General features: G+C 35.4%; 1 protein-coding gene across 2 annotated transcripts in view; it reads left to right on the top strand.

The window, feature by feature from the left end:
- PDE10A (phosphodiesterase 10A) overlaps positions 1 to 24,248 on the top strand; it is a 371,137-nt gene that overhangs the window by 328,227 nt on the left and 18,662 nt on the right. For both annotated transcript variants that reach the window (XM_009557723.2, XM_009557722.2), the window contains exons 11-19: positions 3,456 to 3,598; positions 5,767 to 5,859; positions 6,530 to 6,716; positions 8,163 to 8,305; positions 10,314 to 10,397; positions 13,540 to 13,690; positions 16,711 to 16,866; positions 19,744 to 19,916; positions 21,810 to 21,921. In XM_009557723.2, coding sequence (XP_009556018.2) covers positions 3,456 to 3,598; positions 5,767 to 5,859; positions 6,530 to 6,716; positions 8,163 to 8,305; positions 10,314 to 10,397; positions 13,540 to 13,690; positions 16,711 to 16,866; positions 19,744 to 19,916; positions 21,810 to 21,921 — 1,242 coding nt within the window. The remainder of the gene's footprint in view (positions 1 to 3,455; positions 3,599 to 5,766; positions 5,860 to 6,529; positions 6,717 to 8,162; positions 8,306 to 10,313; positions 10,398 to 13,539; positions 13,691 to 16,710; positions 16,867 to 19,743; positions 19,917 to 21,809; positions 21,922 to 24,248) is intronic.

The following is a 24,248-nucleotide window of genomic DNA, read 5'->3' as shown; positions in this document are numbered from 1 at the left end:
CTTCATTCTTTCCTTGAAGTAAGACATTACATCATTGAAATATATGAGCTGTTTATAATGGACATGTAATACAAACAGTATTAACGTCTCTATATGGAAGCAAGTGGCAAAGTTCAGTGTGATTTTTCATTGTCGCAACAACTTTGTTTCACAGCTTTCATAAGCAATGAAACATGACTGTCTCTGAACTAAGTGTTTATTACTGTGTTTTTTCAGAAGGCTTGAAAACTGGAACAGAAAGGCTTCCATTTTTCTTTCTATTTCAGCTTGTTGTATTGATTCTTTTTTCCTAAATTCAATTTGCTACATGCTGCAAAACACTCCTGAAGAAGTTGCTGTCTGTAGGGAGAACTAGAGGTCAAACATTACTCCTAGAGTATTTGTTCCATTTGCTGAATGAGATATGCAAGACTTGACATCCCTTTTGCTTTGTAAAGTATTTATACCCATAACTAGTGACAGTCAATAATTTATAAAACTTACTAAATCCAAGGCCATTAAAATAACTAAGACTGTGTTTAATCAATGAATTAAAGTAGTTCAGAAATAGATTACAATTTTTTGAATCAATTTTGAATTCAGAATTATTTCCTGAATAGTGTTTACAAATAACATGGACTAGTTGTTCGTAGTAAATTTTAAGTCTTTGAAATATGAGTTATGTTTTATAGCTGTAGGCACACCCATTGCATACTGCAGTTCTTTTTCCTGGACGTAAATCTTAACCAGGTCTGTGATACTACTGCTTCAATTTGCGTATACAAAAAATTACCCTCCAGCAGTACTTTGATACTTGCCCTAATCCTTGAAGTGTTATTCTTAGCCAGACTATTCAAACCCAACAATTTTAGAATACAAACAATATAAAAATAGTTTTATTTACAAACTTGAATCAGTAATGGAAAATATTCTGCAGCATTTGTCTTATTCTAGTTCATACGCTGTCAAGAATTCTGCTCATAGGACACATTATAGAAAATTACTTCCCAATTTAAATTAACTGCTTAAAAATAGCTTCACATTTAAAAGAAGTGGTGTGATATAACATATGGCATTGAGAACAAATATTGGTATTCTTCCCTGTCCTCCTCTATGAATACAGGTCTGGTAGAAAACACAATTGGCAGTAAAATATGCTTACTCTTTCATCTTTTCCAACGCTTGGCCACATTGTGATTCTGCATTTTAACCTGCGTAGATGTTTCATACTCAGCTTCCTTTGTAAGCTGTAGCAGTTGGCTGTTTCTTGAGCCAGTTAATTGAATTATGTGTTTGCACATTTATTGCTATTTTATGGGAGTGTGATGTTATCATTATGTGGCTTATTCTGTGCCTCATAGTGAGAAAAGTGTGACACAATTTTACCTCATTATGTCACCCTTCGGATGACTGCACTTAGTTTGATTTGTTCCTGTAATAATAAATTAAAAAGTAGAGAGATTTTAGCATTCTCCTCATTTTTGTTTTCATAAAAATCCCTCAGAAAAGTTAGTGATATAACGGTGGTTTTGAATATAAAGGGAAAGCAGTAGCCTTGCAAATTTTTTTAGCAGGATGTTTGAGTACTTACAAGGAACATACTCAAAAGGTGGTCACTGGCCTCTCTATTGACAATGCAAAGCAGACCTTTTGTATTCATATTGCCCTTCAGCCACTGGCCTGGATTTGAACAAGGTTTTTAGAGAAGTAAGACTTCCTCATTATTTTCACTATTTCCCTCAATTAGTAATGTTTAGGCAGTTATTTTTCAAAAGCTTGAGTCACAACTCAAGGTAAGTTCTTGAGTCATATCCATTAGAACACAAAGGTTTAATTGTGTAAGATCAACACTGTTCTGTTCTTTACATAAAGAAATCTGATAAAGTTTCTGAATAGGTGTAGAGAAGCATTTACTGGACCCCTTGTCCTTTTTGGCACAGTTTATATTCAGTCTATTCTGAGCAAGGGAGTAAATGGTACGAGTTGTCAAGATCTTTAAACTTCTTAATGCTCTTGAGTAGGAAATATTTTGCAAAGGGTACCTCTTAGGCTGCAGACTTTCTACTGCTCTCATGGAGCAAATGGAGAAAAAAGCAACACAATCTTTCCAGCCAGGGATTTTTTTCAGTACAGGAGGGCCTTGCAGGTTTTGTGGAGTTAGTCTGGATGGTTTCTGTGCAGCTCCCATTATATAGCTCATGTGATGAAGGATTAGGCCTCACAACTAATGATTTGTCATTTCATAGGGGTTTTTTGCTGCCATGCTGTAATGTTTGTCTGTTTGCATTAATATGAAAAGAAGTATTTTAGGTTTTTGAAAGACAAGAGAGAAGGAGGAGGGGAAGTTATTTCATTAATATGGAAGTCCTCTGAATTGTTAGACATCCCACCTGCATGCATTGCACACCAAGATGCATCTTTGCCTATTTCTGTTACTGAATGACTAGATAGCTATTATACAATTTATAAAAGTCGAGTGAGCTCCTTCTAAGATTGTGTTCTACTGTGCAGTTACTATACTTTCTGAACAGATAAGAAACATAGGAAACTTATGGAACTGGATAGAGCAGGTTCTCGAACCTGTCTATAAGGTATCTGAAGTTAACACAGTGATCCTTGTTTGTCTTGGTTCCTTGTTTACTCTTGTTCTCAGAAAGTCCATACTATGTCTGAGAAACATTTCAATTAATAGCTGCAGTGTTCCCAGGACAAGACTCTTTTCTGATAATCAGTACTTGCTGGCAAATAGTTTTGCTAAGATAAAACTAGCTAGTCAAAGTATGATAGAAATCATGCAAGTTTATTGCTGTACTGTGGTACTTTCTTGACAATGGGTGATACCTTGTGGGCTTTGGTTAGTTCATGTAGAACTACCAAGTCTCAGCTTTTGTGTAAGAACTGTCCCTAGCATCAGGAAAGCACAGTCATTTCCTATACCACTGGATAGAGCAGTCCATAATGACACTTAAAATCTTCCCTGTTTGTTCATTGCTATGTATTACAGGCACCTTTAGCTTTTTTAGAAACAAACACTAGCCTCTCTTTCTTGGATATTCCATATCAATGTATTTGCACTGAAGATAAAGAACCCAAAAATGTTCTTAGGCTTTCCTATCTATTAAAAATCAAGTAAATCTAAATATTATCTAACCACAGAGGGAAGAAAGTTAACATCTTGAAAAGCATTAAAAAAAAGTGTAATAGGAAGCCTTTTTTCCTTCTAGAAAACATTCAAGCCTCTAAAGATATTCCCGCATTCCTCAAAGATAAAAGCACTCTAATTTACAAAAAATATTGAATAAAAGACCAACTTTCATTTTTAATTATATCCCAAAAGTGTGACGTGAAGATGGATGCTCCTTAAAACAGATTTTCCTTCTGGCTAATTTCTGAAAACTATTTTTATGTTTTTATCAGGTGAATGGCTGGTGATAAGCTAACAACCATTAACTCCAGTTTTGTTTTTTTGTCTATAGATATATGCAAAAAACCTGGTGAATGCAGATAGATGTGCACTCTTCCAGGTTGACCACAAAAATAAGGAGCTGTATTCAGACCTTTTTGATATTGGGGAAGAAAATGATGGGAAACCTGTCTTCAAGAAGACCAAAGAAATAAGGTAAGAGTAGCTAGCAGAAGAATGCAATTTCATTAAAACTACAGATGTGCAGGCATTTTATTACCCAGCCTCTGTGACTATCTGCAGGTACCTGACAATACTTGTCATACTGTGATATCATTCCCACCAGGACCCGCCTCCAGAAGGTAGTACTTCTGGGGATGACATTGCAGTGCCATCGAAACAACGTCTCTGAAGCTATAACGTCACTCTTGGAAATGCCGTCTTCCGGAGGCGGTCCTTTTGGAAATCATGTTGGGAAAAAAACACAGGTGTTCTGAGGTAGGTAAAGGTGCAGGTAAAGGTGCACCTACTCCATAGTTCTGCCAGTCTGGGACTTTTTTTCCCAAAAGGGTTCCCAAGAAGAATTGAAGTTTGTGCTATTTAAGCACATCCAAAGCAAGGAAATCACAATTTGTAGTTCTTGCAGATGGATTAGAGATACGTACAATCTCGTATGGACTAGTCATTGGCTTTGAAGATTTCAAGTCTAGTAATATAAGTTTTACTTTTCTCATATGCATTTAGAGTATTTTCAGAATTTTAAATAATTATGATTTGGAAGTATGCCTGAAGTGGTGAATTTGAAAATGTGTATGGGCTTGTAATGAATACATAGGATTCTATGCCTAAAATTGGTATTTACTTCTGCTTCATGTCGTAAGTATGTAATTTTTATATATATGAAAACCAAGAGGCAAAATGACAAAGTAAATATAACATTTTTCACTTTTCGAAAACTATAAATCTTAAATAGATACAAATCAAAGTTTTCAAAGACATACATGTTTCAAACCTGCAGCTTCTTATAAAGAAAGAAATGTATGATAAAATTTCCTGCACTAAAATTTTCTTAATATACTCAGCATAGATGTTCTCAGATATTTTTTCAATTCCTCCATATGCTTCTAAAGTTCTGAGTCGATATGAGATGTGATTCATATCTTCACTTAAAATCATTTAGACAAACCTACTCCTACTTACTACATTGTGTGAGTGAGAATGGAAGGACTCAAACTTGGTACAATTTACATACTAACAAGAAAGGAGGTGGTGTCAATTAAAAAAAAAGGTGCCCTGCTTTAACATACACTTGCATACTCCTTCTTGATAATTGTTTTTCTTGCTTATATCTTTCTGTCTTTTCTGTATGAAAATTATTGAAATGTTAACTCTGAATGCAAGGGTGTGAGCCGTTTCACGGGTGCTGTACTGTGAAAGAAAGGTACAACTGAACGTCCGTAAGAAATTGACACTGAGTCAGTCAGTCATCAGGAAGGAGTCTTAAGTTGGTGTGATATACATATCATTAGAAGCAGCAGAAGAAACTAATTCAAAATCAGGTGTGCGGGGCGAAATCCTGTCAGCCTTGTCACTAACTTCAGTGAGGGCAGAATACTGCCTGAGTACGTTTAGATTTGAATGTGTTCCACGTGTGATAATTTCTCCTTATTTTTCTTCACAAATTCTTTTGTGCCTGTATATCATAGTTGTTTTATGTCAAAGAATTGAAAGTTATTTTCTTGCAAGACAGACTTATGAATTTTTATGATTGAATTCCACAATATTTGATGGGTTTAACTTTATTGTAGTAATTAAGAAATGCAGTTACTACCATGGCATTACTTGAATGTCATGAGATAAAACAAGCTAGTTGTTCTGAAGTATACATGGCAAATGCATATAATGTTTACCTTTGAAATATGTAGTGGTCTTTTTCCAAAGTTTATTTTACCAAATAAACCTGCCCCCCTGAAGAAACAAGCTCTGTATTGCCTTTGGTGTGTCTAAAGAAACAATGAATATGTAAAAATGTTGATAAAATCAATAGCTTGTGAACGTGAACACAAGTCTCTAGTTCATGAAAGTCATGTTTATTAGGCATAACCCCAGGGTTAACAAAGACTTTGAATTCTTGTCACTAAATTGGTCATATTATGCCATCTTTGGTATTAAACTATGTCGTTATATAATGTTTTCAGGAAGTCTCTATTAATATGTGCTGCTTTATTTTTGTTATTTACTACTATCTTGTTGCCTTGTAAGAATTTTCTCGTAAAAGCATCAAAATGACACTGTTTGGGAACAATTATCCATTACTGTGCCCAAGATAGACTACGCTGAAGGTAGTTCATATTGTGACTAACACGCATTTTTATTTTCTGCAGATTTTCTATAGAAAAAGGAATAGCTGGTCAAGTGGCAAGAACAGGAGAAGTCCTTAACATCCCTGATGCCTATGCAGATCCACGCTTTAACAGGTAAGTTTTTATTCATGGGAGAGGAAGAAGCGCAAGAAACCTTTTACTTAAATTTACTACTGAAATTTCGTATTAGGATGCGTTTATGGAGCTGTGATCCTCACAGCTCTGTGAACATATCCTGAAGAGACAACCTCATCAGAGACTGTTATCTACAGATGTCCATTTAAATGCTTTAGCCATTGGAGATATTTTAAAGACACATAAAACTAAGATTTTTGTTAAATATAAATATAATGCAGAAAAAGTAGTTTATTTTTACTGTTATGGAACTTTGCTTAGTTACGTGGACTGTTGCCAATTTTCTTTATTAGCCTCCCTGAAATCTGGTTACTTTCAGGGGAGAAAAATCAGTTCAGTAACAAATAGCATACCTAAGTTCCTGAATGTATTCTCTAGTTTTATGAATGAAATTACTGTAGTTTTGCAGAAATATTATTTCTTTATCTTGCAAGTAGAGATTTAAGATTAAAAAGTTCTTTCTAAATATGACACAGTAGGTGGAAATATTTGAGAGTTTTGGAAGTGAACTTCTTGCAGGTACTAATTATATCTATTTTAAAACTATTTAGTATATTGTACATCAACATTTTGGAGAATCAAGGAATAGATAGTAGTTAATAATGTTGACTCTTTTCTTTTTTTCTTTTTTTCTTTTCTGGCTCTCCAGAGAAGTAGACCTCTACACAGGCTACACAACCAGAAATATCCTGTGCATGCCTATTGTAAGCCGAGGAAGTGTAATAGGTGTTGTGCAGATGGTGAACAAAATAAGTGGAAGTGCCTTCTCTAAAACTGATGAGAACAACTTTAAAATGTTTGCAGTCTTTTGTGCTTTAGCCTTACACTGTGCTAATGTAAGTTTTATTTATAGTTTTGTAAGCTTTTGGTTACAATGAGAAGACTTGGAATCCCATTTAAGATTTTGATGTTCCAGATCATTAAAGTGATTCATGTCTGTTGCATTGAATTAACAAGGAAACAAGAATCATTGAATCTTTTGCTGAATAATTGTATTTTGAGAAGATGATAGGTATTCATTTGTTACTTTATGAAATAATTGTTATCTGGATACATTGATTTCATGTAGCTGAACTGAGAGTTCAAGCATTGAAACAGAAATGTTATTCATCTGTCTTCTCTTTTTCCTTAGAAAGTGTGATTCTTACTTACTTTTAGAAATTCAGATCACATGTTTTACAAATTTAACTAGGGATGGAGATTTTATGTATTCTCTCAATTCCATATGCTTAATTTTTCAAAGATACCAATTTATACGTTTATATTCTGTGCTACATACTCATAATTATCCCTGCTTCTAGATAAGAGTAGATAGTTATTTTTGTTTTCAAGCATTTTATTATATTACTATTCCAGTAGGAAGCATAAGCAATTTACTGATCATTACTATATAAATATAAAAATGCAATAAATGTAATAACAATGCAATGCAGAAGAAATGTCTCATATTCATTGGAGGTAAGACACAATGCAATGCCGATGAAACCTGGTGATTTACATTAAACCATTTTACCAGCATTATGCTGTTGATATACTGGAACAGCAAATTTTACTAACAATTACTTAATCCTTTTCCACATGACTCAAGGCAATTAGAAAGGCCGACATATAAATGAAAGTTGGGACTGTGCAATTGCTCAGTTGTGTGCGAGTTCGCTCTTTTGACATGGTGAATGTTACAATTCAGTGCATGCTGCTCTGGAGGACTATCTATACAAATAAAATTGTTATGTCCTCACTTGTTTACAAGCTATGCCATGTCTGCAATAATGTCTCCATAATTAAGTGTACTCATTTTTTACAGTTATTGCATAGTAATGTAAGTATGATAAACATCACCTGTACTTTTTACTGTGCAGAGGTAGCAGTTATCTGTACCAATTAATAGCTGAATTCATGCAGTGACACAAATTATGAATTGTGCACTCCTACCAGTCTTCTTTCTGCTAGTATATTGCAAGGGACTGAGCTCTGTTTCTAATTCCTCAACTTTGATTCTTTTTCTTGGGAGAGCTGCTATGCAGTGAAAATTCAGTCAAGCCTTAGGTGTCTATCTGAGTGAGCAGATAGAGAATGATGTGATAGAAGGCCTGGTTTTCAGAAGTTTTTCAGAAGTACTGAATTTCATATAATCTATTGCTTTTCTAATGCGTGAAGTTGAGCAACTAAAAGTATTAATGTTTTTGCAGCTGTGTATTTTAAGAATAAGTACTTCAACACAGGAAAGAAATATTTTTTCCTTTATTAAAATTTGACATTAGTGAATGACTTTCCTTTTTCAGATGTACCACAGAATTCGCCATTCAGAGTGTATTTACCGTGTAACAATGGAGAAGCTATCCTACCACAGTGTTTGTACAGCAGAAGAGTGGCAAAACCTCATGCACTGTACACTGCCTCCACATATTTATAAAGAAATTGAACTGTAAGTACATTTCTCATATAGTGACAGTTGTATCTTGCATCAGTCCGTGAAAAAGGTTGGTTTGTTTTCTCCTAGATGGAGTGGAGTTTTTTGCAGGAAACACTTTTATTATTGAGTTATCCTCAAAATCGTAGGGGCCTCTCTCCGGCTTTCTTACATATAGTTATACTTTATGTCCTCTGAACAAAGTATATCTATTAAAGATGTAAAATAATATCAACTCAGCACTTCCTCGGGCATAAGTAACTACAGTATTTGCTTTAAGCGTTAGTTTGTGCCTAAAGATTTCAGAGATGAGCTTTCTTTTTGATAGTCCCAGAAAAGCCAGCAGGTCAGACCCAGAGAGAAGGCTGACCTGGAATGTCAGGCCAAATGCATAATCTCATCCTCTTTTATATATTTCAGAATAAAAGTTTCAACTCATTCTTGGGGAGTTTGGCATTGTTTTTAGTTTGGGGGATGGGTGTTGGGTTGTGGGTTTTTTTGATGTGTGTGTTTGGTGCATCTGCCTGTATTTCTTGAAGGAAGGGAAAATGGATACAGATCTCCAATCTTCTGAAGATAAAGTGTTATGAATCCTAGGTGCTAGAGTTTAGAGTTGAGTAGAACCCTAAATTTGGAGGACGACTCCCCATCCAGCCTCTTCGGCTTTTGCTGCAATAATTCAGTTACTTTCAGCTCTCAAGGTTCTGCCATGTGCTGAAGATGTACCTCTATATGTAGTTTATGAATCAGTCCCTGCTCAACACTAACACCAGGAGTAATCTCATTTTTTAGTCACTGTTTCTGGCCCAGGGCAATAAATTCCACTGTTGTAACCAGGTGCCAAAAATCAGAACTCTATGATATTGAGTCACAAAATCTCAATTGTCTTTGTAAACCTAATCTCCAGAGCTTGTTCATCCTGTCAGGCTCTGAGCATTGTACCTGTGAGTGAGCAAAGCATGCAAATGTATTCTTAACAGGGGCTGCTTATACTTAAAGTTCATTACATACTGAAGTGATTTGCTTAAAAGCCAGAGTATTAGCAGCTTGCGGGTTTTCACCCTAATCTAAGCTTATTCTTTGCAATACAGTTTCTTCTGCTTTGTTAGATGATATTATGTAACCCACCTCCTCAGCAGAAATTACTTTTATTTGCAAAGATGACAGGTTTCATTTTAAATTATATTAACATCCTTTAGTTTGAGCAATCAGAATACATTTAACCATTCTCCAAGCAATTCAGCTACCTTCACCTCTCTTGCACCTGCTGAGCTGTTCAGTATGCCACGTACACACAAGTATTTAGCTGGGTTCAGTGAAAAGCAAATGGATGACTTGCAGCAGAGCAGGTGCAGGAAAGGGGTTAATTAATAATCAAAGGGCAAACAGGTCTAATACAGTCTCTAATAGCAAGCCTAAATGTTGATACAGGGAGAGAGGAGAAGTCCTCAGCTAATGAAACATAAAAAGTGTGGTATTAAGTGTTTGATTTTTGAGGTGTGGTCTTATTTTCTATTAATCAGTAGAAGTTTTTTCCTTCTATCAAAACTGAAATGAATCTCACAGAATTCATGACAGAAATTACTGAAAAAAAAAGCCAATATATATATTATTAGAGAGACCATCTGGGAGGAAAGTCTGAAATATTTTAGGAGTGCCTGTAAAGCTCTCGTTATCCCTGTAAAACAAAGATTTTTGTACAATGCTTAAGCAATAGATTCTTAATTTAAAAAGTATGTTTCTATTAAATAAACAAAGCCAAAAGCTAACCAAAGGCTAATGGTTCTACTCAATAATCTCAAGGAGCTTTTCCAACCTAAATGATTCTGCGATTGTAGTTCCATTGACCCTAGAAGAATCCTATTAACTTACATTGCTGAAATACAGCCTATAAAGTCATTTTTTCTGTGTATATTCAGAAACAAGTAAATGCTGTTGGATGTACATTGCCTAGTCATTTTCACTTGCTTTTAGTAAGAATGAAAACGTGTTTGTCCTTACTAAGCTGAAATTTTCTTCTTAGATACCACTTTGATATCAGTCCGTATGAAGATGTCTGGCCTGCCATTTTTGTCTACATGGTTCACCAGTCCTGTGGGACAGCCTGGTATGATATACATGATTTATTGCTTTAATTCTCTTATTTATGTGTTTGCTTATTAAGGATTTTTGAGATCATTATTTTTTAATTCAAGGTCTTATTTTCTTTGGAGTTTATTTACTATAACTAGGCTTTACACAGCTGTAATAAGCAGTCTGAATTTCTTGTCTAAGCTTCTTGGTCTTCAGTTAATAAAATTTGGAATGGCCAGGTGAAAGAACTCACAATATCATCCAGTTGTCGTTCCAATATATAGAAGTATTATTTGGTTCTGAGATGAGATTGCTTTTCAGACAGGAGATAAATTAAAGGCAGTCTTATCAATAAAGAGAGAAGATCCATCAATTATTTTTTTTAATGTATTGTTCCTGAAATTAATATAGTATATGGTTAAATTAATCCAAGGTTAGATTTTTAATCCAAGTTATCAGCATTGTTGTGCACTAATTATGGATGTGAATGATTTTCAAATAAAATGTTTCATTTAATGACCTTTCTCTCAGTGTACATTATAATTATAAAGATCAGTAGTCTCTTGGCTAAGTATGTCCTGGAGCTGCTCCAAATTATTGAAAAAGCTACAGATGGGCATATGAAAGGGGAATTACCTCCCTGCAAAGCAGAGCAACATTTGGGAAACATTTGCTTGTGATTGTTACGTCTTAGTAAGTGGATAAATCAAAGTGTATGGTCCAGCCTGAAGCTCTTTCTCATGTCTTCTTCAATAATGCAAAGTGCATGACTGCTCTAAATACAGTTCAGTATCACCCAATGTAGATAGATTGTTTCTGCTCCTGACAGAATGGCTGTGACTGAATGGCTGCAGGATTGGGGTTCATATTTCCAGCTAAGTGCTTTTGTTTTCCCTCTCTGCCTCCCAGTCTCTTTCTTTCAAGGTGTAGCTTTATGGGAAAGAATTGGTATCTACTTGACATTTTTAGCATAAATTTCTGTTTTCACATATAAAGTTAAAGAAAATAAAGTGAGGAAAATATTTCAAAAGGAGACTGTTGGGACTGGACTTGTATTTAATTTCTGAAAGGACAGAACTTCTCAACTCTCCTAAACAAGTACAGCTATTTTAAGACTAAAATTTTATTTTAATATATAGAGGAGTAAGGTTTACCTTTAAGTATACAGCTATGTATGGTATGACTGTCCTGTCCAGGAAGCATTTTGGGAAAAAATCTGTGATACTTACTACGTTTTCTTTGCTTTCATGAAGAAATAATATTTTACTGCTTTAATGAAGTATGCAAAATACAGCAGTGGACTAAGTAATAATATTCTGTGTTGAGGTATCATTGATAATGATTTTTCCTTGGGCTGCAGCTGTAATCACAGAATCATAGAATCACTAGGTTGGAAGGGACCCACTGGGTCATTGAGTCCAACCATTCCTAACACTCCCTAAACCATGCCCCTCAGCACCTCGTCCACCTGTCCCTTAAACATCTCCAGGGATGATGACTCAACCACCTCCCTGGGCAGCCTCTGCCAGTGCCCAATGACCCTTTCCATGAATAATTTTTTCATGATGTCCAGCCTGAACCTCCCCTGGCAGAGCTTGAGGCCATTCCCCCTTGTCCTGTCCCCTGTCACTTGGGAGAAAAGGCCTATTACCTGTAATATGCCATAGTAGCCACCGAGTTGATATTGGATGTTGATAGAAGTAAAACTGTTATGATATTCTGAATTATGATGTACTATTTTAAACCGTGGTTTTAACAATTCCAGAGCTGTGTGACTTAAATCTCTAGAATTAAAAAAGAAACATTGAAGCTTTTGGAAAGACAGTATGCCTCCATTTTTACTAATGTCAGACTGAGGCGAAGAATAATTATCTTGCTCAGCACATAAGCATACAAACATGTTTTTCCGTCTAACTGGCTCCATGTAGTAGATGTGTTTACATTTTTACATATAGGTCAGAGAAATTTAGCTTTGTTTTCTCAGCCCGCATATGCTGCAAGACTAGAACATTAATACAACTTCCCTGAGATACCCAAGAAAAACTATCAAAACATGGAACTTAAAAATTTGTCAAACCACAGTAACTAGGGAGAAGATGTGAATAAAGGAAAAGTGATCTGTTTATGAGGGGGGAAGGTCCATGGCATAGGACTGTGGCATCTTCAGTTCATTTCTGGTCTCAAGTGTAATATTCCCGTTTCACCCTGGGCAGCTCAGATTAGGTTCTTTAGAATATTTTACCCAATATTTAACCTATGCCTGAATTTCCCATCTGTAAACAGCTTTCCTTTCAAAGCAACAGTGGTAAATAATCTATTAAAGATTGTGTGGAGCTCTGGGACTGCAGAGTATGAACTCTCTCAGAGGTATTTCTGATGAGCACGTAAGCCAAACCATAACCATTACTTTATTACTGCTTTTTGTGATCACCTTAGAGAAAATACTCTTGATCACAGATTAATTTTGCTTGTCATATTAATAGCAAAATAGTAAAAGAATATTTAAGAAATAGTCCTATAAATATTACAGATTTGGGGCATTTTCATGGTTGGCCAGCAGCTATTTAACAAAATATTGTTTGGTGAAAAATAAAGAAACAGTGAAATGTGAATTTTTCTTCATTTGGCCAAACTGGAAAAAAAAAATCTGAAAGTCTTGGAAAAGGTAAAATCATCTTCTTTTCACAATGTCAGAATGGAGCATCTCGACTTATATTCGAAACAAATACTTCATTTGATGTTCAACTGAAGTTTTAATTTGAACAGTATTCTTCTGTGTCATTTGCTTAAAAACGTCTGATTTCCTATATTGATCACAAATTATGTTTTTTAATTGTCCAATAGATGCAGAGTTTCACCGTTTATTAGATTGAATACGTAATTTAAATAAGCCACACTTCAGGTTTCTGGGAGCAGAGAAGGTTATGCATTTGTGTTGCCTGAGCTGGGTAGCTTAATTTGTGTTCCAGAAGTTTATAGATTAAACTAAGAGCACTGTCAGATATCCACGCTCCTCTGTCCTTGCTGAAGCTTGGGATGACTCTTGTAATCAATGAGTCATCTGCAATGAGAGCCAATCCTAGCAAGAATTGTAAATAAAACAGTATGTTTTCTCCTCTATTGTTTATTTTTCCCATTCTTATTGCTTCCCTCTGACCAAATTAATTTCTTTCTAGCTTTGAACTTGAAAAGCTATGCCGATTTACTATGTCTGTAAAGAAGAATTATCGCCGTGTGCCCTACCACAACTGGAAGCATGCAGTTACCGTTGCACATTGCATGTATGCCATACTTCAGAACAACCAGGGGCTTTTCACTGATCTAGAGGTAGGTGAGATGTTTTAATCTAGTTTCTATGCTACAATTTTGCTTTCACCTTGGACAGAGTATGTATAAAGGCTGTCAGAAGGAGAACTATTCAGATTCCTAATCCTAGTGTTTCCTTCAGGTTTTTCAGGTCTGCCCACTGAAGAAGCAGTAGCAGATTTGCTAAAAGTGCTCTCTGCCCACTTACAACCACAGTCTTTATTTTAATTATTTAACAGCTATCATATCTATTCTAAGGGGAGGGAAACATCCTGGATCTGGAACCCTGTGAGGTCTGGCAGATCCTGAACAGGAGGACAAGGGAGAAGTGCTTGGTGTTGCAGAGGTGGTTGACGTATGTGAGTAGAGGAGGAGAGTAGAAAAGATGGAAGGAAAAGACTTGTGGAAATGTGCTAATTCACTGATTGATTTTTAATATAAAACAGTTTTCCTTAGCATGCATATACCTATTTTTAAGATACATGCATAATGTTTAAAAAAATAAAAATAAAATAAAATACTTTGAAAAGATCAGTAACTGGAAAATTTATAATAATAAAATCAAAGGCTTAGAACGGTTGAATGTTAATATACAGTATGAAAAACTACTATTTTTTTCTGAATTACGGTAGGTGCAAGTTGGAGTGCTGTCTATTATTAATACTACCTGAAACTTCAGACTGGGAGAACCTGTTTTCAATTGTGTATAACTTTGCCAAATACTAGTTATTTGGGCTGTAATTTTTGAAGCTCTGTGACTTCCTCAAGCTGATTAATTTGGAGAAATTTCAGCCAAAATTACTTGGCTCCTTTAAAGAAACATGGTAGTAGAAGTCAGGTTTTTGATCAGTGTATAAGAGCAAAATAAAATGTTCTGATCTTTCATTTGAAAAGGTTTAGTTTATTCTGCTGTAAAGCAGGAACTTGAAAATTGACATTGAAATAGGAAAATGGCATTTGCCAGCCATATGCTGAAAGTTGGCAAAGCTATAGAAGATGGAAAAAATCAGTATTCCTTTAACAACAAAATCTGGGGATTGCAGCATCAGGAAATATTTAAAGTTCAGATAAAATCCAGTACTAACCAAGTAGCAAGGCCCATCTTTTTGGAAACACAGAGTGAGAAAGACAGGGAGAGCAAAAGAGACAGCTGCTAAGAGAGGTGGAATCAGTCTTTGTTCCCTTGCCAGACTCCAGCCAGCCTTCACCTATTTGAATGCCTCACCCTAGTCTATGTTCCAGCTCTTTCTAGCAGTCTCCTTTCTTGAGACTGGAGATGAATCCAACAAGAATACTGGAAAATACTGAAGGTATATTTGGGAAACTAGGATAGGCTGGTCACAAGTGAGAGATGATTACATGAACCTAGACAGACTTAGAGATTGAAGAGAAGTAAGAAACAGTGCAAAGGGGACTCTGATGTAGAGATGAATAGATCCAGCAGTTGGCAGTGGTCAAAGAGTTGGGAACCAAGCAGGGAGAATGGGTACAAGGTCAAGAGCACTGGGATTAGGCATTGTATAGTCCTGAAAGACTGAGACCAAGATGATTCACTGGGACATGGAGACTAGGACAAAATAGACAAAGAAAACCATTTGATACAAGGGACGGACTGATGAGAACTGTAAGACTAGAAAAAACATAGCTTGTGAAGGATGCATCAGAAAAAATTAAAATTGGAGGGGGGAGGGACAAAAAATCTTATGCCCACTAGGCCTAACATGTAGCACAAAGAATTCTGAGATTCATCTTTCTTTTGCTATCAGAGCCTGTTTTTCAAGTCTATTGGTTACATGCCTTACCCCTCCTGATAACAGTGAAAAGGGGATACCAACTTCCTACAGCTGTTTCTGCACAACTTAAATTAACATAGGTGTGTATAATTTTCCTAAGGGTTCCACTTCAGCTGAGGATCTGTGTGGATGTATGCAGCTGCATCATCTGTTCAGTTATGTGCTTTTTAAAGGTGTACTTCATAAGATGCAATATTGAAAAGCCATAATTGAAAATAAAAGTGAAGGATTTAAAATAAAATCTAAGGTCTCACAATCACAAATACCGTTAGGGTTGCTACTATTTTAGTTGTGCACATTTTATATAAGTAATAAAATGTTCAGTGACATGGTTGTTTGCTATTTTTCCACAGGATCATGTGGCTCGTAGTATGGTATATAGGTTGGATGTTGCTCACTTAATAGGTTTCTAATCCGTATTCTTTTTCTACTTCATTTTATAGCCTTATCCTGGTTTACTGAACGCTCATCAGAGCCAACTGTAAAACAGAGCTTTAAGTCTGTAAAGATATTTTCATGATACTCCATGCTGACAGTGACTGCTTCACAAACATTAATGAATGTGTTTTCAAAACACACCTGCTGTGTGAAAAACTTCTACAAGCGTTCCCTTATTTTGTGTGTTGAAAGGGAGATTTCAGGGACTCCATTTCTTCAGGATATTGAGTGAAATAAAAAAAAATATCAGTTACCATCTGACTTTGTTTGCAGTTGCCATCATCCAGCGTTTCTGTGGCTAACGTTAGTGACTTCCTAGGAAGAGTTCTACCTAGGTGACTTGGTCAATGTCTTCAAGGAGTGTTACAGAGGCATATATAGCATTGGACTTTGGTGCAGCTGCCTTGACCAGGAGGTCATACATCTCTATGTATTTCCTGTCCCTCAATAACTACACTTTTAATTTTTTTAATAAACATGGTAAGGATACAATGGATGATCAGACTGTCTTGTTTAAAACTCAAATTTCTTCCTGAAGCAGGATCCCTCCAGTAGTATGTAAATGTACAAGAATGTGGGTTTTCTTTTTTTTTTTACTTCATACATATAAAATGGTTGCATTACAATTGGGATGAGAATTTTAATTCAGCATATCCTTATTTTCATGTTTCTTGCAATTTTAAGGACATTTCTCCTTGTGCTTTTTGAAGGCAGCGTAAGCATAGTGCAACTTTTACAGTATTTTGGGAAGAGAGTGACACCTAGAGGCAGGAAATGCGTCTTTTCACGTTTGTCTCAATTTTTTTGTAGCGAAAAGGTCTTTTAGTTGCATGTCTGTGTCACGACCTGGATCACAGAGGTTACAGCAACAGCTATCTTCAGAAATTTGATCACCCTTTAGCTGCTCTCTATTCCACATCAACAATGGAACAGCACCACTTCTCACAGACTGTGTCTATCCTGCAGGTAGGATTATTGAAATTGTATCTTCTGTGCAGTAGTGTCCAATGGTGGAATTAGGAGTCACATCATTGCCCAGTAGATATTCTGAAGCATGCTTAATTTCATTTCTGGATTGTAGTGCTCATTTAGAAGTGTGAAAGATTTATTACAGCAAACTGAGTTTCACAATTAAGAACCTGAGCATTCAACAATAGTGTAAAACATAGCTTTCCCAAAATCTTGATGTCATAAAAAATATTGTGCATTTGAAGATCTTTGCTTATGGCCTTCCTTTGGAGCTTTTACCTTCTGAGTCAATAGTTTTTTTTTGCTGTGGCCATATGGAATAGGAACTTTGAAAGTCAGTTTCTCAGATATTTCCAGCATAGTGTGCTTCACTGAAGTCTGCAACCATCCAGAAATTCTGAATAAAATCTCAAATTTGTGTGGCAAAAATCTGTATGAGAAGCCTGAAAACCTGCTGTAATAAATTACATGAACAATAAATGTGTGGCATGAAGAAGGATATGTTAATTTTGCACGCATGAGAACTTTAAGCTTGTTTCATTATCTTATCATGTGCTTTTTTGTTATTTAGCTATTTGAAATAGATAAAACCTAGTTAAGGTAATATTCAGTGCAAGAGTTCCTAATATGAGGTAGTGTGTCTGTATGTTTAATGAATAGAAAACTACAAGAAATCATGCAGGTGCTTTTGGGGAAATCTAAGCGGGTTAGTGTCACACAATATTTTCTCATAAGTGAAATTTTTTTTTTTCGTGCTGTATTAGAAGAGTAAGAACTGTCACCTATGAAACCACTGGCAATCAATAACATACTTGTGCTTACTGGTTTTAATTTACTGTGCACACACTCGAAGCACAGTCGTATCATGCTACTGTGCAACTAATTCACTGTTAACTTTTCTTTCTTTATGGTCTTTCAGGGGAAAGATATTTATTTTCTTAAATACCTAATCACCTTCTAGGAAAAATACATATTCATTAATGCATTCAGAAGCATATCTTGTGATTACGGTTTTAGGTATCAAACATTTCATCAGAGAATGGAAGCTTTATCTCTGAATGCTCCTCCATGTAGGAGGATGTAATTGAAATCTTCAGTGGTGGCATGACATTAGATTTTTAGTATTCATTCTTCATGTGACTACGTGCACAGTGAGCAAGTTTCCTCAGTCATTAACACTTCTCTGTGTCACTATGGCTACATGAAGTAGACTTCAGTCATTCTTCAGAAACCATTTTGCATTTTTCCTGTAGAAGTGTTATAATTGGTGAAAGTCCCATTTGCCCAGAAAGCAGGGAACCCTTTTGCTTCCCTGCTACTTTGTAGACTTCGCCATCACTGTGACTGAAAAAAAGAGAGATAAGTGGTCAGGGTTGTAGAGTGGATTCAAACACTGCCTACCCATGTGCCCATGGGTGATGATTGGTCGCAAAGGTAGATTAGAGCAGCCTTTCGGACTTCCTGTTTTCTGTTTCAATAAAAAAGACTTACTGAATTCCTCCTAAAGCCTAAAGATGATAGCTCCAAACCTAGAATAATTTAAATGTTGGGGCAAATAGCATGTTCCCGTGGATTAGGGAGCAAAGTTGGAGAGGAAAGTGTCCCCAAACCCTTAAATAATGAAAACTAGTAGCAGTCATTTCCTTCTCCCAAAGTGTTGATGATGGGTTAAAATGTTCTGAACTTTTTTAAACATTACATTTGATGACTTTGGGGGCTGTCAAAGGAGCACGGAGATGTAGAAGGATTGCATTTTATATTCATTATTCACAATAAATCTACTCGCATACTAAAAATGTTGAAAAATGACATTTATGTTCCGGATGGTGAGAGAAACTAAGCCTATTTGTTACATGGATGATTTATTTTGGACAAATTATGTAAATAATTGACGAAAGTCAGGGAAACTTTTGATGATCTTTGGCCCACATGCCAATTAAATGTCAAAATTCATCTCTATTAGATATATTTTATTAATATTTTCTATTTGTGAATATGCATACCTTGACACGGCTGGATTATTCTTTCATATTTTGCTCTGTTTCCTCTCAAGAGTAGAAAGACTTTTGACAAGTTGCTTTCCAAATCTTAGAAACAGTAAACAGTGTTGACTTATCAAAATGTGATATAGCTTCATAAGTGATCACGGTACATGGATATTATCAGTTAAATGCACAATCATACATAGTGGAAATTGAAAAGGGATGACAGTGGCATGTTGCCAGAGCCTCTGCAGTGGAAGCCATTGTCTTTAGTTTGGAAGTCGGTCAACTCATGGTTGAACAAAACAGCTTTTTACCCTAAATGTTCATATACATTAAAGTACTGTAATTAACTTTATTTCTATAGAGAAAAGTATATCACAAAATGCGACGATTTCAAGGACATTTCATTTAGAACACTATGAAAACAAAATTATTTTTGTACTTTAACTTGGATATTTCCTTATTTGTATTATGTGTTAATATATCAAAATTGTACTTCAGAGTGAATCAGACACTCAGTTTACCAACTTGGTAATGCAGTACTCTGGATCAGAACTGACTCACAGGTTCCCAAGTTTATACTGTTTGGGAGTGCTATGTCTTCTGCTCTGATTTCTAAACACTACAAAAGCTACTATGTTTCCCTATTAATACCTGTATGCTTCAGAAGGAGCAGTTCCAAAACCAAATCAGTGGCTTAGTCACAGTTTTCCTGATAGTATTTAAAAAGGAAAGCTAAAAATGGGAATTTCAGGCTGTCAACATTTGACTTTGCAACAAAAATTGTCATTGGGCTGTAAAATCATTGCAACTTGTCTGATGAAGTAAAGACTGAAATAATCTCAGAATTAGAGCTTGTGCTTTTTATTGGTTTTTTACTTTTTCATAGCTGGAAGGGCACAATGTCTTCTCCAATCTGAGCTCCAGTGAATATGAGCAAGTACTTGAGATCATCCGGAAAGCCATCATTGCCACAGACCTAGCATTGTATTTTGGAAATAGAAAACAGCTTGAAGAGCTGCATCAGAATGGAGCATTAAACCTGAAGAACCAAACACACAGGTAAACCAGCAAACCACTACTAGTTCACTCTAGCTCTAGCAGTAGTCCTAGAAAAAAAAAACCTTATTTGTACAAAAGGTAACCAAGAATTCTAATTTTAATAAAATAATTCTTCTGTTTATGCAGTCATTTTCTTACATATGAGATTTCAAAGGCTAGCTATGTTTAAAATGCCAAGCACATAACAGCAATTTCCGTTGTTTTATGTTTGCATGTCACTGCCTTTGGATGTCATTTGTACAGTTCAGTAACAGATCGCCCACAGAGGAAAGTTAGTACACAGGCAGTTAGGTAATGGGGAAAAAGGAATAGTGCAATAATAACTTAGTTTTATTTTTACATCAATAATAGTTTTACATCTCTATTTTTACATCAATATTTATTATTCTGTCAGCATGGGGTTTTTTTAAAGCGTTCTGGTCGCTTCTGAACTTTTGTGAATTAAGATAGGTCTTAAGTTTTAAAAATATGTTCTTGAATTATTTCAAAGGGAGCTTTGATACTTTGGTCTTCTCAGGAGTTTTAGAGGTTTTTGTCAGTAGTTTTGAATAAACTACTACAAAACTGTAGGAAGGGTATTTCAAAAAGCCCATTTCACAGTATGGAACTGAAGCTTATCATACTTCAGTAGCCCCCAAGATCTTAAAAAGATATAGTAGTTCCTGATAATCTCAGAATGAAATTTACCAGAAATCTTGAATTTAGTGTTTATAAAATTCAAGTATGATATTCAATAGTACACAATTAGTTAGTGTGTGGTTGAATATTCTGTTACGTTTAATTTTGTTTTTTTCTTTTTAATGTTACCTGCCCTCAGAGCATTTTCAGTGCATAACCACGTTGCCCAAAGATCAGGCATCAGTTTGTAATGTGTCTAAACAATCCAAGACTTCTAGTTGGTATCTGTACATGCAACAAAATGCTAAATTCAACACTAAATTAAATGGCTGATGAATGCTCTTCCTTAAGTACATGGAATTACACTTTGCTATTTATCTATTGATTGCATTGTATATTTGTGTATTTTTCCTGGTGTATTTATCTGTTGGTACAGTTTTAATGACTGCCATCACGTTAGTGCGCACATTAGAAAGTTGTGTGCTTTTTTCATGGACTAGACAAAGATACTGATGTGCTTAAGAGTCATCCTAAGTTCTCCGTTGGGTGGAAAACACTTGGATGCATTCATTAATGTGCCAGTTTTCTTGATAAAACTTGATAATCACTTCTTGATTAGTGAACCATGGATATGGGCAGTACACGGGTGCTAGAAAGCTGTTTAAATGGGATATTTTTATATGCCTTATTCTAATAATGATTGTAATCCTACCAATTCTCTTCAATTATTCTGTGAGTAGGTTTGTCATTGTATAGGACAGTTACGTGTAGGATTCTTCTCCTGTCAAGGTTAGAATTTGTTCCAGCAGAGAAATGACAGAGTACCTTGAGACGGACTTAGAACTAGTTTTTCATCTTTTTGGAGCATGCGTTCATCTCTCTTTAAAGAATAGAAAAAAATGCAGCAACAGGATATACCACCTTTCTTTTTATAGACTTATATTGTATATTCAGAAACTTAAGGAAGAGGATTGTCAGTGTTTTAACAGGCAGGCATTCTTGTGTAGTTTTCTATGGATGTAGTTGAGCACAGGATAGTCAGTGAACTCTGGCTGCAAACAATGCAGGAAATACTACAGGGAATATAATGTACAATTTGTGTGATGCCTTACAAATGAATCATAAATAACTGAGGAAAAAACAAGCAAGGTAGGAGAAATTTTGTAGTATTTATACTTTAATGCTGATTGAACTAAGGAAGGGCAAATAAACATTTTTTTCAGTGTGATCGTTAATTCTTTACCAAACTTACAATTTAATTTTATTTTGTTCTAGAGATAGAGTGATTGGTCTGATGATGACCGCTTGTGATTTGTGTTCTGTAACAAAGTTGTGGCCAGTTACTAGACTGACAGCCAATGACATATATGCGGAGTTCTGGGCTGAGGTATGTGTGTTTCTTTCGTTTCCTGTCTTTTCTTTATAAATGACAGTATCCGGGAATCAAAAAGCAACCATAAGTATTTTTCAATGATATCTTTATGTGCTTGTTTTAAAGAGTGTTTGTTGGTGCAGGCATGTGTTTTGTCATTTACTCTGAGCTAAGTTAGCTTCCTAATTTTGAGGCAGCATCTTTTCTGTCTGTTAAAAATGAATTTCAAAAGCATGTCCTAACAGAACGTGATCAAGAAACAAAACACAGAAGAAAATCTGTAAGGATTTTTGAGTCACTAACTGTAGTTTTGTGAAGAATTCTAGAAATCAAAAATATGAAACCAGCGTCCAGGTCAGCTTCCTTGAAACACACTTACGAAGCTGTAGTATGAGTCCAGAAATACTGAAGCAAATACAACAAACCTTAAAATTGTTTTGATCCAACCATTCGAACCTTGTGAGCAAGCTCAATAACTGGGTCTCAGAGCTGATTTTTAATATTTTGAAAGTTAGTCCACAGATAAGATGTACTGAGAATTGAAACAAGTAATTGAGCTGTACTAATGTTCATGTTCCTAAATAAAGATGCAGTCTTTCACACGTCTTATGCTGAGGAGTAAATGTCCTAGTCGTTTCATTTTTAAAGTGAAAGTGGGTACTTTAGGGATATAAGGAATAAATTCTCAGGGTGTTCCATAGGGTTGAGTTATGCAGTTTTAGAAAATACACTGTATTTTCAGAACTACTACTGCATGTCTGTCATAAAATGTTACTCTTCTCTGTTATGTGCCCTGTGGAAGTCTGCGGGTAAAATGGAAATCAGGCTCACAGGCTTGATGTGGCATGCATATAGTGTGGAGATTCTTGTCCTGCCTGCTGCATGTTCGTCATGAAATTCAAGATGTGCATGGCTTATGTTCATTTTTTATATTTATGTGTTCTCTTTTTCTTAGTTATGAACAGTTCCAACTACAATAAAATTCTTGAAAAAAGCAGACTGTAAGCACAGAGATCTAGTTCAGTACTCACTTTCTGGAAAGTGAGTGTTTTATGGGTGATATGATGGAGGTACAAAGTTAATGTGCTATATACTCAACTTTTCTGCTTACAAGTAAAAAGACTTTTTAATGCAAATCTTTTGAACTCATTGGAGAAGGAAGGATCAAATTCATTTTTCCTACTCAGTAATAGTAAAGATGGTATTATGGACATAACTGAGCCAGAGTTTAACTTGGTTTGGACTCCAAAGATGAGTTAATAAAGATGAATCAGGTTACTTCATGGAGCAAATGTAAATTACAAGTAATTGACAGAAATTGAATTCTGTAATTAGCGTTTTACTGAATCTTCTTTATACGAAAAGATTAATTGATACATGACAGAAGTTGTGTACGTTGTGATCCAGTCTGGATGACCGATAAACTCAGCCACAGGTCTAAATGCTTCTGAAAACTGGAAATTTGGAACCCATTGTAGGGAAAATCCTGGGAAAGCTGAACCAATAGAAAGTTTAGATTGTATTTCACTGCCAAAATCATTACTTAGTTGGTAAAAATTATTAACTCTAGAAAAATATATTTGACTAGATTGAGTGGTTATGTTACAGTTCTAAAAGTAGGATAGATTATTGCTTCTAATTACTACTTGAGTTCATAATCTTAATATGTTGAATGATTTAATCAGAACATTTTTTATAATATTTCTTTGTGAAATCATTAACTAAAACAATAACTGCAGAAGAGGTTGCAGCAATTTTGTGGGATGTCACACTGATTTTTTTTTTTTTAATGAAGCCAAATATAGCTAATGTTTTCCACTAAGATTTACCTTGATATCACTTCAGCATGGTTTGCTGATCAATTATGTAGTATTACAAGCATGTATAAGATTTGTCTGCCTTGGGTTTTTTTGTGAGATATGAGACATGTGACAGTTGTTAGACCCTTTCTGCAGTATTTTTTTAGTGACTTATTTCAAGCCACTTATTATAGCCATACCATAAGTATGATAAAAACCTCTTTGCTTAAAATTTCAACTTAAACTTTCTGATCATGTTAATAACTGTGAGGATAAAAGCAGTATTTTCACAGCAGTGTATCACATACATGTTCGCACAGACTGGACACAAGAAAACACCTGTCTTTCCAGTGCATGTGTTCCATCTAAACATAATACTTTTTACTGTGAGAGTGGTCAACCAGTGGCACAGGTTTCCCAGACAGGTTGTGGGGTCTCCATCATTGGAGATATTCAGAACCTTACTGGACATAATCCTAGATCATCTGCTGTAGCTGATGCTGCTGGGGTAGTTGAGTGGGAGGTATTGTATGATCCCAAGAG

This window comes from Cuculus canorus, chromosome 3, assembly GCF_017976375.1.
Source record: "Cuculus canorus isolate bCucCan1 chromosome 3, bCucCan1.pri, whole genome shotgun sequence".
In the NCBI taxonomy this organism is placed as follows: domain Eukaryota; kingdom Metazoa; phylum Chordata; class Aves; order Cuculiformes; family Cuculidae; genus Cuculus; species Cuculus canorus.
This window is presented reverse-complemented; position numbering and strand designations above follow the sequence as displayed.